This window comes from Malania oleifera, chromosome 5 (genome assembly GCF_029873635.1).
Source record: "Malania oleifera isolate guangnan ecotype guangnan chromosome 5, ASM2987363v1, whole genome shotgun sequence".
Lineage (NCBI taxonomy): Eukaryota > Viridiplantae > Streptophyta > Magnoliopsida > Santalales > Ximeniaceae > Malania > Malania oleifera.
Genome location: NC_080421.1, coordinates 22,310,627 through 22,325,356, shown reverse-complemented (window position 1 = coordinate 22,325,356; position 14,730 = coordinate 22,310,627). Strand labels below are relative to the sequence as shown.

At 33.0% G+C, this 14,730-nt stretch overlaps 1 protein-coding gene across 1 annotated transcript in view; it reads right to left on the bottom strand.

Annotated features, from left to right (window-relative positions):
• Positions 1-2,763: 2,763 nt before the first annotated feature.
• Positions 2,764-14,730, bottom strand: part of LOC131154970 (uncharacterized) — a 57,527-nt gene continuing 45,560 nt past the window's right edge. Inside the window, exon 6 of the mRNA XM_058107831.1 lies at positions 2,764-3,118. Coding sequence (XP_057963814.1) covers positions 3,001-3,118 — 118 coding nt within the window. The 3' untranslated portion in view covers positions 2,764-3,000. The remainder of the gene's footprint in view (positions 3,119-14,730) is intronic.

Sequence of the window (14,730 nt, the reverse complement as noted above, 5' to 3'; positions counted from 1 at the left end):
TTGGAATTTATGAAGAACGAAAAATTCAAAAAGATCAATTAGTATGAAAAAATGATGAAGTGAGGTTCGCAATCAATCTATATCGGCCTACAAAGGCTGGAAGACTAATTCAATAGGCCAACTAGGCCCACTTGTTGAAAATCTCAAAAATAAGCTCCGCTCATAAAAGCCCAAAGGTTGAGTTTTGCTCATGAGACATGTAAAAGCCTAAAGGATGAGCTTTACTCATAAAGAATATAAAAGCCTAAAAGATAAAAGCCTAAAAGATGAGCTCTGCTCATAAGGCATGTAAAAATTCAAAGATGAGTTCTACTCATAAGGCACAAACAAAGCAAAAATTCACTCCATCAAAAAGGAAGCAAGATCTACTCGGCCAAATCTAGAGCATGCTTGGCCAAAAAGGAGGCCAGATTTGCTTGGCCAAGAGTGCTCAAGACTTCACAACCAATGTCTCATACAAAGGGACACACACCTTCACACTCATATGTATACTTCATCAAGTGTAACTTGAAACTAGGTACACCCAATAAGGTTATGGATAAAAGCTTAACTTAATCTGACACATTGCAATAAGCAGTATTTATATAATAGAACAAATAAAGATATAAATTTCACTGGTCACTTGACTTATTTTTACCCATTAAACCTAGATCATGAGATATTTATTTATTCTCATAAGTTGAGCTTCTATAACAAGTGGGTCATTTAATTTACTCAAGTCATACTCCCCTCAATGTATTTTCTATTAGATGTCTAGCTAATCCCTTTGTAAGAGGGTTCCCATTTAACCAATTGCTTCATAATCACTTAATTTTCATTTATTCAACTATGTAAGTACTAAATACCGCAATATTTTTCTGGTCACTCTCCAGTAATGTTAAATTTGACTACTCAACTAGTTGGGTAGGCCATGAATACACTAACTGGTGTCAATACTATGTCTATGCTTTTTATTTGTTTAGATAATGCACCACAAATTTTATGCATTTATGTCTATATACAATTAACATGCTCCAATTGTTTCCACACCATTCTATGGCTCATAGAATTGGATACTCCATGATCACACCATTACTCCAAATCATTATGCGTCTTGCACTTGTTAATTTACTTCCTAAAAGATAACAAAAAATTATTAATAATTGTGAAAGCATATATGTTTATTCTTATATTTATTCACAAGTGCATATGTAACAATACCAAGAGATCACATTGAATAATCCCCATAATCAAAGATAATAGATTGGTGCGGCTTATGAAGAATCTCTTCAACAAAATTTATAGAGGCTGAGCAGTATAAATGAACCTCAATAATACTTAATTGGTGAATGCAAAGAAGTTTAAAATCCAACTAAGAGGGCACCCGCCAAATACCATGGACCAAACATCAAGTCTGCTTAGAAAACTTTGAAGTTAACTGCATTTCCAACTACTCCTAGCTTAAAACCATCAAACAGCTACATGCACTTAATCGAACAAAAGGCTTCCTTGAATTAAAATCCAAATACAGAATCCACATGTTAGCGAAAACTAGGCGACGCATTTATTCTTGGGGGAAAGGGGCTGAGTTACACACTCTAAACTAACATTAGCCAGCGCCTAAATAAATAAATAAATAAAAACAGAAGCAATACCGACTACGACAAGGAAAATAAACAAAAAAAGAGTTATCACATAGAGATGAAGGGAGAATAGCATCTGCTATGCATGCAGGGAAGCAATTGTGGAATAAATATGATTATCAGCTATAACAGTTAGAAAATAAATCCTGTAATTAAAATCAAGCTATTACAGTCTATTACATGTACGATAAATTACACAACTAAATTTTAGTAACAAAATCATAAAACCAAACTTTATATCAAAACAAGTTTTTCCCCAAAATTTTGAATCATACTGTTGCATTTGTATCGCCACAACAGACCCCTCACATTCATACACTCACAAAATAAAACAAAGTGCACACAAAGCAAGATGCTAGCTAGTTTCATGCTTGTATACATCGTGCATTTCTTGATCAATATTAGGGTGAAGGATTCAACAAAATCAATACTACAACACCTCAAGCAACCACAACAACAAAACATTATGTAAACACATACAGATTCACAAGCACACAAGTAAAGGTTATGTATGTATACGGAACAGACATGTTGCAATTCCTTCGCATTTTACTCTTTCCCTCTCGCTGATGTACAAGCTCACAAACTATTGTCATTCCCAATCTTTTGTTCATAAACCCATAAAACTTCTAGTAGCTCACAAATTCAACCTATATTCTCACTCTCATTGCATCTTTCTAATTTTTTTTTTCAATACACAAGTAATCTTGCTTTGACTGCCCACGACACTAAATACATCGCCAAGAGTAAAATCTATTAACCAAATACCATAAAAATTTTAGCGATACGAATTTTGCACTAAAAGATTATTCAATTTCAGGAATGAATTCAACTAGGCAATCAAATCTTCAATATTCAATTTTTTGTTTAGTATTCAAATTAAAATTTCTAAATTCAAATTCATGCCAGAATAAACTAGTTAATCAAATTTAGAAATGTTGAGTTCATTATAAAAATTTTCATAAAACATAATCGTAAGTAATTTCATAACTACAATAACTTGAACATTCTTTTTGTAGTATTTTGGTAAAATAAAATAAAATCAAAATTCTCCAGATTGACAGCCACCATTAGCCAGCTGAATCCTAAATTGCTATAGTGTTTTACAAATCAACCATCATAACAAATGAACAAGCACCTCTGGGGAAAGTATACAAACTTTGTTAATATAACTTTGCCGTAAAATCATCTCTTAAAAAATTAGAAGAACAAGAAGAAGAAGGAATAAAAAATATTCAGACATGTCCTCAATTAGAGATACAGATGCACTCCCTCAAGTCTTACTTACAGCCATATCATACTGGAAGACAATTTGGCTATATACAAATGAACGCAGATCTCAGGCAGTAACCATGAGGAATTAAAACAGCAGTTAGTTTCAAGCACCCTGCTCACCACTATAGGCATCATTTTCTGCACTGCTCGGGATAGATAGAAGTTCCATGAGTTCCATTCGATACTCAAAACCTCTAAGGTAGTGTCCCAACAACATGCACCTTACAAAATAAGAAGTATAAGGCAGACAGTATCAGCCACCAAAAAATATGTATTCCTACACAAGTGTGTAAGTAATGTGCATGAATGACAGGCCTCTGAGTCAGTTTATCTTAGAAGATTTGAAAATCTATTTGGCTGCAATCAAAATTAGATAAAATTGCATTTAAATCATAGGGGAAAACACACTTACACCCCTTAAAGTATGGATCCATCATCAATGCACCCCCAAACATCTAAAAGCATCACTTGCACCCCCTAAACTATTAAATAAGGGTAATAGATTAAAGAAGGTTAAATATCTGTTTACTAAGATAATTAGAAGACTTTAATACCCTTCTATATTTAATTAATTTTCCTATGCAAATAGAAAGTAAAGTTTTATTTCAATCTTGGCCACCGCCCCCTGGCCCCAATAACTAAGCAAATGCAGTACCTTTTCTTTGTTGGCTCAAGTGTACTCACTTCCTTGGTATCATGACACCTCATAACCAAACTCACCAGGACCTTGCTATTGAAACAATAGCCTTGGGAATATGATCTAAGTTTCCATGATGTTCACGCCTTTTTTAAATCCAGTATATTTTATTTTATTTTATTGATAATAAAAGAAGGTACATTAGGTTAAGAGAGAGAAGTTACAAATTAAGGGGACAAGAAGTCTAACTGAAAAAGAAAAAAAAAAAAAAAAACAACAGAGAAAGCAAAGAAGAATAAAAAGTAAAACAAAAAAACAAAAAAAAGAAGAAGAAGAGCAATTAACCAAGGAAACCCCTTTTTCCAATCCCTTCCCATCGTAATTCACCAAACACTTCAGATTTGCTAGCACCCTTTGAACTTAACCCCATCAGACTATTTATCTTTTTTTATTATTTAATTAATAAAGGTTCAAAAAAGTTTAAATTATCATGTATTCGACTCAAAAAATATGACATGCACTGTTGCACATGAATTTCTAACGCTTTTAAGCTTGGAGAAAGTCATGGTAAGAAAAATATGATTGAGGCATTTCTTAAATTAAAAATAAATATTTAAATTGCCGTAATCAAGAATTATGGACTTATGATACACTTTTTATCAAAAGCCTTAATTTTCTACCTTGCTTTATTCACAAATTTCAATAGCTACCATTGAATTCAAGTACAAACTTTTTTATTTAAGCTAAACTGATTCAAATCTTAGATTTAGTCTAATCCTATAAATGATCTCTTTAAAGTGATATTTCCCTCTAATTATTTGTTCCTAAAAATTTTAATCCCTTACGCCTATTCTCAACTGCATTTTATAATTTCTAGTGATTTTTTTCCTTTGGCCAATTTGGAGGCTTCCAATAAGCATTAGGCTACAACGGTAGGTAGAACATCTCCCAAAGTCATTTGATTTGCAAACCAAATTTTGCTTGTTTTGGAATCGTGCCTTCTTTAGGGAATCCAGTGCAACAAGATTAGGATTTCTTAAGCAGATTGAAAAGGATTTCATTTCCTTTACTAATTAATTCCTTTAATTCCTAAATTTCTATAATCATATACAATATACAAAAATATAATATATATATATCTATATATAATTAAAGAGCTAACATTCTTGGGAAAGGTTATAAATACGAGGAAACCTGATAACATTAAGACATTACTTTCCTAAAAGACAAAATCCTAGAATCTACTAATTTAAGACCTGATAAAATGCTACTGAAAAAAATATTGCTAAAATTGAAAAGATGAAAACTATAATATCCAAAACTTTCAAATGCTTTTTCATTTGAATCTCTGAATTTATTATTCATGTGCTTTCAAAAAATAATAATAGTAAAATTTCAGATATGCAGTGCTAAATTTGGCTGGCTTACGTCTTGTCCCTATAAAGTTGCAAACTAGAATAGTCTCTATAAAGATTTCTATTTTTAGGGCTTAAATATGATGCTTAAAAAAATTGAATTGTTTTTGCCCCCCTAAATTCTCAGACACCAAACAGTATGCACCCTCTACGTTGGGGAGAGAGAGAGAGAGAGCGCCCAAAACAAAACGCACTTCTGTTCCTCCAGCATCACTCATTTTCAAATCCAAATTACCCAATATCTCTTGGGCTTCTAAACCCTTTCTAGAAATCACCTCCTTTAGTGTAGGTAAAATACCATCATTGCACTGCATTTTTCTATCCAACCCTTTTTTATCAAAAATAGAAACCCCCTCCAGTCCTTCCAACAGTGCTGGAAGAACATATGAAAGGTCCCCAAAATCATCACAGTATTGAAAAACATATCCATATCGTTCCCGGGTCTCATCCAACAGCGAACCCCCATCACACTCAAACTCAGTTATGTCATCACTGTCATTATCTGAAAAATCTCCCCATTTTTCCTCATTCCTCTGCTAACTCCGTTACTTCCTAAATCCTTCATCTTAGCAAGTGCATCTTCCACGATACTCAATTCACCAGCAGAATCCCTCCTTAAAAACTTTGGCCTTATCTCACCAGAATGCTCTCTCTTCACCTCAAATAAATTCCTCATTTCTGCACCCATCTGAGCAGCCTTCCAACAAGCATACACCTTTGGGCCCTTCGATTTTTCACAGTTAAAGCCTGAGACATCAGATTTTGTACCCAAACCAGCTTCTTGTTTTCTATTATTCCTGGATACACCAGCCTCTAACCCTTCTGCAAAACCAAAATCAACAACCGATCTGACGCTTTTGTTAATATCATCATTTTCTTCCTGAACTGTTTTTGAAACCAAGCTAAAGTCATCCTGATAACACACTGAATGTTTATCAGCTCTATGTTTGTCTTGTATAACTGAAGAGAGGACTTGGACTTCATTAACAACTGTCTGAATACCCTCGTCCCCCTTTTCTGGCTTCTGTGAATTTCGGCCAAGGGAATGGACCTGTTCACTAGTGGGATCGGATATGGGAGGGGCCTGGTCGCCCATACCCTCACAATGGGCCTTCTTAGAAGCAAGACCCAACCGAGAAAACCCCAGTGGAGGATGAACCTCTTTTGAACCCATGGAAAGGCCCAAAGAATTAATATTTAGACCTTGGGCCTGTTCTACTAAACGACCCAAATATGTCAAAAAAGAAAGCACCCCTTTCTCACATACCTGGCCCAAATCCAAGACAAGAACCAGCCCTCCCGCCCAGTTTTCATGGCCTCGACTTCTCCGATAGCAACCCTAGCCTCCTCTGAGACACTCGCAGTGACCACCAGAGCACTAGGCACTTCAACCTTATGGATGTTCTCCTCCAGACGACTTGTTATGTTATCTGGAACTGTCACTCCAGATTCCTTTAATCTCAAATCTCCCCAACACCAAAGACAGAAATGTTTTGATTCCATACAACTTACATCGCCTTCACCTAATTTCCCTTCCAGCACTATCTTACTCCACGACCTGGGAACTGAAGAGCTTGCTGCCCCTGCTTCTTTAAGATCAAGGCAAAACTCCTTTGCGAACTCACAGAACTCATTCATGAATCTTCACCATCCATCTCCAGGAATAAAAACTGAAAAGCTTTTCCCTTTCTCCCCCAACCCTAGCTCCAAAAACTTCCCCACCATTGTCCACCTAATCACCATCCAGCATAGAAGACTTCCCTTATGAATATTTCTGGATCCCCTTCCCAGCTGAACAAAGGTTGATAATCCATCGGCAACCAAAGAAGCTACCTCCTCCAAGAGTTTAACCAACCTATTTCGAGAGATGAACATAAACATGCACAATAAAGGGGTCTCCACCTCCTCTAAACTTGGATCAGAAGATTTACCTTCAATTTGCACTGAGCACCTTAAGATGTACTGTTCGCACAGCCATCATCGATTTTGAGTGAGGGTGAGACAGTTGTTTTGCAAGAGACAGAGAGACCCATTGCCAATTATTTCACTGCTTCAGAAGTCATTTGTACTTGTCTTCTCTTTCTAGTATATGATATCCAGCAATGAAGGCTGGAACTGGGCGGGAGGTACAAAGGATGTGAGCAAGGGCTAGGGTTCAGTTAAGAAAACTATCCTTATAGTTCTAGTATATTTTATTAGTTTATTGAATATCAATGTTTTAAAAGGCGTAGGCATAAGACGAGGCGTTTTAACCCTCAAAAGGCAAGGCGTAAGCCTTAAGGCGTTGGCGCGTAAGCCTTTTGAGAATTTGTTTTTTAAGATAAAATTTGTTAAATAAATTATATATATTTAAAATAAAGTAAAAATTTTTAAAATCACAAATATAACGTAAAAAAGAAAAACTAGATGTACTTCGCAAAATACTTATTGGCCATTCAAAAATTGCTAATTTGAATACATGACATAAATCATGACAAAAGATAGCTATACCATTACCAAGCTCAAACTATTTTCATGACTTAAGATACAAGTCCAGTTATTTTGGAAAGGTGAGGTTCAAGAGTTTTTGAAATAAACTCATATTATGACATTACTTTTGTACAAATATGTAGTTAAAATTTTCTAACCAATTCTAACTTGAGAATCACACACCCAAAATGCGTAAGCCTTAACTAAAAAGGCGCAAAAGGCGTGCTTTTTGTATAAATGTGTAAGCCTCAGCATGTAATGCGTTAGCCTTTTTGGAATTTGGTATTTTAGATTGAGCCTCAAAGCGTTTTATGTATGCCCTGCCTTGAGGCGAGCCTTGATTGAGCCTTTTAAAACACTGTTGAATATAAAATAAGTGATTTTGAATTCATTATAAAATGAAGTTTAATACAAGAATGAAAATTTTGTTGCAATATTCCCATTATCATTTATATGCACTACATATAAGTCTAAATTTTCATAAGGTCACAACATTAAGATAGGTATTTTGTGTAGTGATTTTTCATAATCAATGGTATCACCAGGTTCATTTTGAGGCCTAACTAATCCATGGGATGGTGACGCCTTCACTTAATTCCTATACTCCTCAAAATAAGAAGGTACAAGTACAATTTTAATTGACTAATTTCCTTCACTCCTATTTGTTATATTTTTTAAAATGTTAGTAATCAACATTATTTCCCCAATATGGATTTACAAAACTACAGTCATTGAAAATGAGCCATTTGTTAAACTACCTGAGAACAGACAGTGACACAAACCTTAGGAAAATTTATTAATGATAATATTTCTTAAGTTTATAAAGGCAATTTTGTCTAAAACAAGTATTAATCATTGTTGTGCCATGTATATTACACTAATCCATTAAATTTAACTACCATTTATTAAAGGAAGGGATCTTTTGCATAAATAAATATAGTTTAGGGGGTATTAATGTCACTGTTAGAAGTTTAGGGAGGCATTTGTAATGGATGGTATAGTTTAGGAGGTCTAAGTGTATTTTCCCCTAAATTATTTTATGTTTTGTATAGTAATAATAGTGTGTGTAAAACATTTTGAAGATAAAAATTTCCCTATCTCATAAGACAAATATCCCTAAAAAGAATAAGTTTAGCCAAATTAGATAAAGTTGCATCATAAGTACTTATATTCAACCCAAACACAAACTACAAGATTTTTTTCCCCGATTTCATTAAGATGGTATATTAACAATCACATATTTAAAAACAAATTTTCATAATTGAAAATGAGCAAAAGAAATTTTATAGTAACAATAAATTGAATAATAATAATAATAATAATAATAATAATAATAAAAGAATGGACTAGGTGTGAATTTGGGGAGCTACACAACAGCAAGAGGAGCAGGATAACAATTATGAGCCAAGACAGACCCTCCACTGGGACACACATGCTAAGGTTTATTCTTAAAAGACACTGCATTATTTGGATCAAGAGAAGGAAGGGAAAGAAATAGAAGAAATGAGAACGAGAAATAGGGGGAAAAAAGAAAGAACACAAGTGGAGGAAAGAAGAGAGGAGAAAAATAAGAAAGGGATGTTGGACAGAGTGGGAGTGGGAGAAAATAAGAAACATCAATTAATTAACGTTTTTAATTAACTATTTTACAAACATTTTAAATACTTTTTAATTATTAAATTACGTTAACAGTTTATATTAATATTTTCTAATTGATGTTTGTAGTTAGAATTTTTAGTATTTTCAATTAAAAATTATTTAATATTTAAGTTAATTAAAATTTTTAATGCAAAATTTTAATATTACAGAATTTTAAAATTAATAAACATTTTTAACAAAAATTTCAAATATTTTATAATTAAAATTTTCTAACTAATATTTTTAAAGTTAAATTTAAGTTAATTGACATTTTTAATGAAAATTATAATATTATTTAATTAAAAATTAATAAAAAAATTTTATTAAGACATTTAATAAACATTTTAAATATCGTCTAATTTAAAAAAAATAATTAAACTTTTCTAATTAATATTTTTGATTACCATTTTAATGTTTTAATAATTAAAAAATGAATTAATATGTACGCTAATAAACATATTTTAGTTGACTTTTCTATATTGTCCAATTAACAAATTAATTAACATTTTTAATTAAAATTTTAATATTGTTTAATAAAAAATTAATTAACTTTTAAATTAAAATTTTATCATTAATATCTTTAATTAACATTTAAAGATTATCTAGTTAAAAAATTAATCAAAATTTATGTTTTAACATTTTTAATTGACATTTTTAAAATTTTCTGTTAAATAAAACAATGTATGATTATTATTTTCTAAATAAAACTAATAATATTATTAATTTATATTTATAATACAATTAATTCAATAATTTTTATTCTTATGATTTTTCATTAATTTTTAATTAATAAAATGGCCCATAAATCATTTAAATTTACAAGTTTTTCACTGCCTATGAATAGTGGTTACTAGAAGTAGCCAGAAGTAGTCCCTGATTACTTCTCAAAAGCTACTTATTTTTGCTCCAAAAAAGTAGTTTTGAAAAAGAATTTTTTGCAATCAGTGCTATCCAAGTGCAAGCCAAATTTAATAAGTACTTATTTATAAGTACTTTTTGTAATAAGTACTTATTTTTTAAGTAGGTCCAAACAGGGGCTTTAAACTTCTAGGATAGCCAAAATTTTTAAACAAAAATAATAATCCTAATTTCTAAATCTATAGCTACAATAAAAGCACCTAAAATTCTCCTTTGGTGGTCCTCCATCAAACTACCCCTGTTGGAGGAAACCCAACCTCAAGTTCTAAATTAGCACAATAGCAACCAACTATAAATTGTATCAAAGTTCAACATACAGTAAATTCTCAAATGCTGGTAAGTTGGAGCTGATAAATTCTGTAATTCAAGGAGTTGAATGTTTTTGGCTCACTATTTTCCCTATTCCTATCTCAGTGTTGGAGCAGGTAGTGAAACTATGTAGAAAATTTTTGTGGGGAGGTAGGAAAAAACCACTTGTGGCTTGGAAGGAGATATGTTTACCAAAAACAGGAGGAGGGCTTGGGGTGTTTGATTTAAAAATCTGGAATAAGGCTTTATTATCAAGGGCCTTGTGGAATATTCATGAGAAAATGGATTCCCTTTGGTCTAAATGGGTAAATCAATTCTATTTGAAGGATGCTAGCATTTGGGATGTGGTTTCAAAACAAGATGACTCTCCTCTGTTTAAAAAGATCGCTGACATTAAAAACCAGCTCTTACAAGTTTGTGGGGGTCAAGATGTAGCAGTGAGGGTGATTAACCAATGAGTAGTTGAGGGACATATCTCCTCCTCAGATATCTACAATTTCTGGAGAAATAAAGGTAGCAGAGTTGTGAGGCATAAGGAGATTTGGAAGTGCGGGAGTTTACCTAAACATGCATTTACACTGTGGTTGGGTATAAAAGGGAAGCTGTTCACTCTTGATAAACTGGAAGGGGATGGAATAGATAAAAACTGTGTTTTCTGCAGTGCTGAAATTGAAACTTTAGACCACCTATTCTTTAAACACAGGATAACCAAACAAGTGTGGGACTCAATCAGATCTTGGCAGGGGATAACAAGGAATATGACTACATTAAAAGCAGCTCTGAAATGGCTACACAAGGAAGCAAAAGGCAAAGGTATAAATTCTAATGGTAAAAAGATTTGTGTGGCGGCTACTGTCTACCTCCTATGGCATTTCAGAAACAAAAAGAAGTTTGAGGGCAAAGGAATAGAACCAGATAGCTTGGTGAAGATAATCCAGACACAAACATATAGAATTGTACATGACAAATATGATCTGTTCTCAGATTTATGAGCTCTACTAGGCCTGTAGATTTGAGAATATCTTATGATATATGTTTCTAGTAAAAGTTTTTGTTTGAGGAAGCCATGTTGGCTTGCCTTTTGATTGTAATGCTTTGCATCTTAGATAGGGACTTGGTTTCCCACTCTCCTGGGTATGCCCAGTGTATACTGTACATATCCATTTGATCAATATATTTACCATTTACTGATCTAAAAAAAAGAGGTGGTACCAACTGCATTGCATCCTCCAAACAAGAAATTGATTGATATCCAAATCTTTTGGCATCTAAGAAGATATGCACTCAATCCATGATCTACAACGATGAAAGACGTTTCCCTAGATTTGGTAAAGGAACATGTGGAGGGAGAGGATGCAAGGGGCAGAGGCACATATTTAGTGGATAAAGAAGAAATTATTTCAAGGGTATTCTCAGCAACAGCTTCCATGACAAGGAATTTTCAACAAACTCTAAAACAGCTGCTTGCTGCTTATTCCTTGGTTTAGGAGGGGAAATTGAGATTGAAGAACTAAGTCATTAATGAACATATTTGTACCGGTAGTTGGCATCTCTCAACAACCAAGGATGGTGACAAGTTAAAGTCCATCTCTAGCCTAGAAGCATCAACATTTTCCAAGTTCACTAAAAAGATAAGTCCGAGGCCCTCTCTTAATAAGAAGGTTCATGACCCAATGAAGCATCATAAATTGTGTGCTAACAATGTACAAATCTTTTATGTAGTCATGAGACTTGCAATAGTTTCCGTGAGCACTACTAGTAGTTGATTGTTTATCCTCAACAATTTTGAGTTTTTTTAATAATGGGTGGGGTTCTGTGTACCTCCTAACCACTTAGAAATTGGTCCAGGCTGATGAAACTCTTTTTAACATAAGAAGTCGTGTCATGGCTGGCTAGCTGGAGAATTTTTCAACTTCCAAGACCATGTGGTAGGCCTCAATAGAGTCGTGGGATGTTTTAAATTTCACAAAATAATCTGCTTTCTTTCATATCTCAAACCCTTTTTTGAACATAATCACCACTCTAGGATCTTCAATAAGACACAACTACACAGGTCTTTTAAATTCAAGGTAATAGTCAGACACTAGAAGAAAATTGCCAAACATTACATGGTTGCTCTAATAAGAATGAGAATCATATTTCTATCCAAAAATATTTTTCATTTGAGATCAAGTGGTAACATGCGGTTCTCCAACATATATTTTGTCTCTTTCAACTTTTTCTCAATATTGCTTTGTGAAGCCAAGGAATTGATTAAGCAAAATTGATGCTTTGGTGGTCAACAATCTATACCAACTAAAATAATTCTCCATGTCAATAAAACAATCCCAGAAATAATTAGGGCTTCAACAACCATCAAAATCAGAAGGGCACATAAATTTAATCAATTGTTGAGAGTTGCCAATTAGTTAGGAGTTAAGAGTGTGAAATTGACTCCTCTTTTTTATAATATGAGAGCAAATATAAAGAGCACTAACATAGTGGCCAAAGAAAATTCACACGCGTACCAATCAATGAGAAGCATTAAACCAATTTCTTGGAATTGATAGCAAAATTATCACCGGTTGGTGCAAATTTTTTTAGAGAAACATTCTTAAACAAAGGAGCACAATCACAGTTTTATCTTCTAGAAAAAAATTCCTAAACAAACCATTTGCCAAGGACTTCATTTTTTATGCAAGTCATTAGCATTGATTTTCTTAAGGATCACAGTCCACGTTAAAAAAAAAAAAATCTCTTCGAAGGAATTTTAGCTATCCAAATAAAAGAATCAAGAAAAAAAATATATTAGCCTCAAGAGGCATGAATGGAATGAGAAAAGGAAGACAAGCAAGATTAATCCCCAAAAAATATACGACCATAATATTCAATCACTCCCCAAGTGATTATGAAAAGAAACACAAATATTAACCGAAAAAAGCAAAATCATTCATCTCCATCATTTAAGTCCCATACAAAATAAAAATTCCAAGACTAACTACCCTCACATGAGAGAATAATAGCAAAAATAGGAGTATCATGAAGAGCAAAAAACTGAAAATGATGGAGCATACCTCCAAGCCAAAAGAGCTCCTCAATGCGATGATCCTCCCGAAAATGAATTTTGTCCCATTACCAACTCTACAATTATTTTGAGAAGAAAATATTCTGTGACACAAATTTTAAATGGACTCAAGAAACTGATGTTAGCTCCAACTTTAGCATCCCTCCATTCTATTGAAGTCCAAATTTACCATGAATTATCTTCTGTCAAAGAGCATAGTTTTGAAAACCGGACCAGACCAGCTCGGTCCAACCGAGTTGGACCAGAACCAGTCAACAGTCCGGCTATAGGGCTTGAACCGTCAATTTACTGAACATCAACCCAGTCAGACTCAGGTGACTCAGTGCAACCCGGTCAGACTCGATGAGTCAACTGGGTTGACCTAGTTTCCATTAAAAAAAAAATATTGCTGCAATTCCTGGACTAGAACCCAGAACCTACCCTCTGTGAAGCGCCCCGCTTGCCACAAGAACCAAATGAATTGTGTTAACACTAATGGTAATATATATATATATATATATATATATATATATATATATATATATATATAATTCTACCTTAACAATTGTTTGAAAGTTGAAAAAATTAAATAAAATTAAATTTTAAAATAGAAAAATGGAAAAAAAAAATGTTATAAATAAATTAACAAAATTTTGATTTTGTACATTATTAACATTTATTTTTAATTTTTTTTTAATCGTACTAGAATATATTTATTTTTAAATGATATTTAATATAGAAAGAAAATATAATAGAAGTAAGTTTTCTATTTATTTTCTTTTCATATTCTTTGTTTAAATAAAATTCCTACTCCAAACAAAACAAATAAATTTTAACTAAATAAAAGTCTATATGAATATTATTTAATATTTACTAATTTAATCAAAAAGTTTTACTCTTTTGAATAAATTCAATTTATTAATCCACTCTCACTACTATTTAATATTTATTTTATTATTAACGTAAAAATCATCATCCAACCCTCTTTGTAAAACATACACATACACATATACATACATACACACATAATATATCATATTTTATAAAATATAACATCACCCGTTCAACCACTGGTTCAACCTACCAGTTCGACCGGTCAAATAGACCCGGTGACCTAACCGGGTCTGGAGTCACTGGTCTGGGTTTTAAAACCATGCCTAAGAGTTATGTTCATAGGAAAAAGCCATAACCACTTCTTTATCAAGGAAATGTTTTTGAACACCAAATTACATAGACCCAAATCTCCCTCCTAGATCTGCTCAGTCTCCCAAGTCCACCCTACAAGGTGATCTCTACCCCTTTCACAAACTCCGAACCACGAGAATTCCCTCAATTTCTCTAATCGCTGCACGACCCTGACAAGAAGTTCAAAAAGGAACATATAATACAATGAAACAGAGGAGA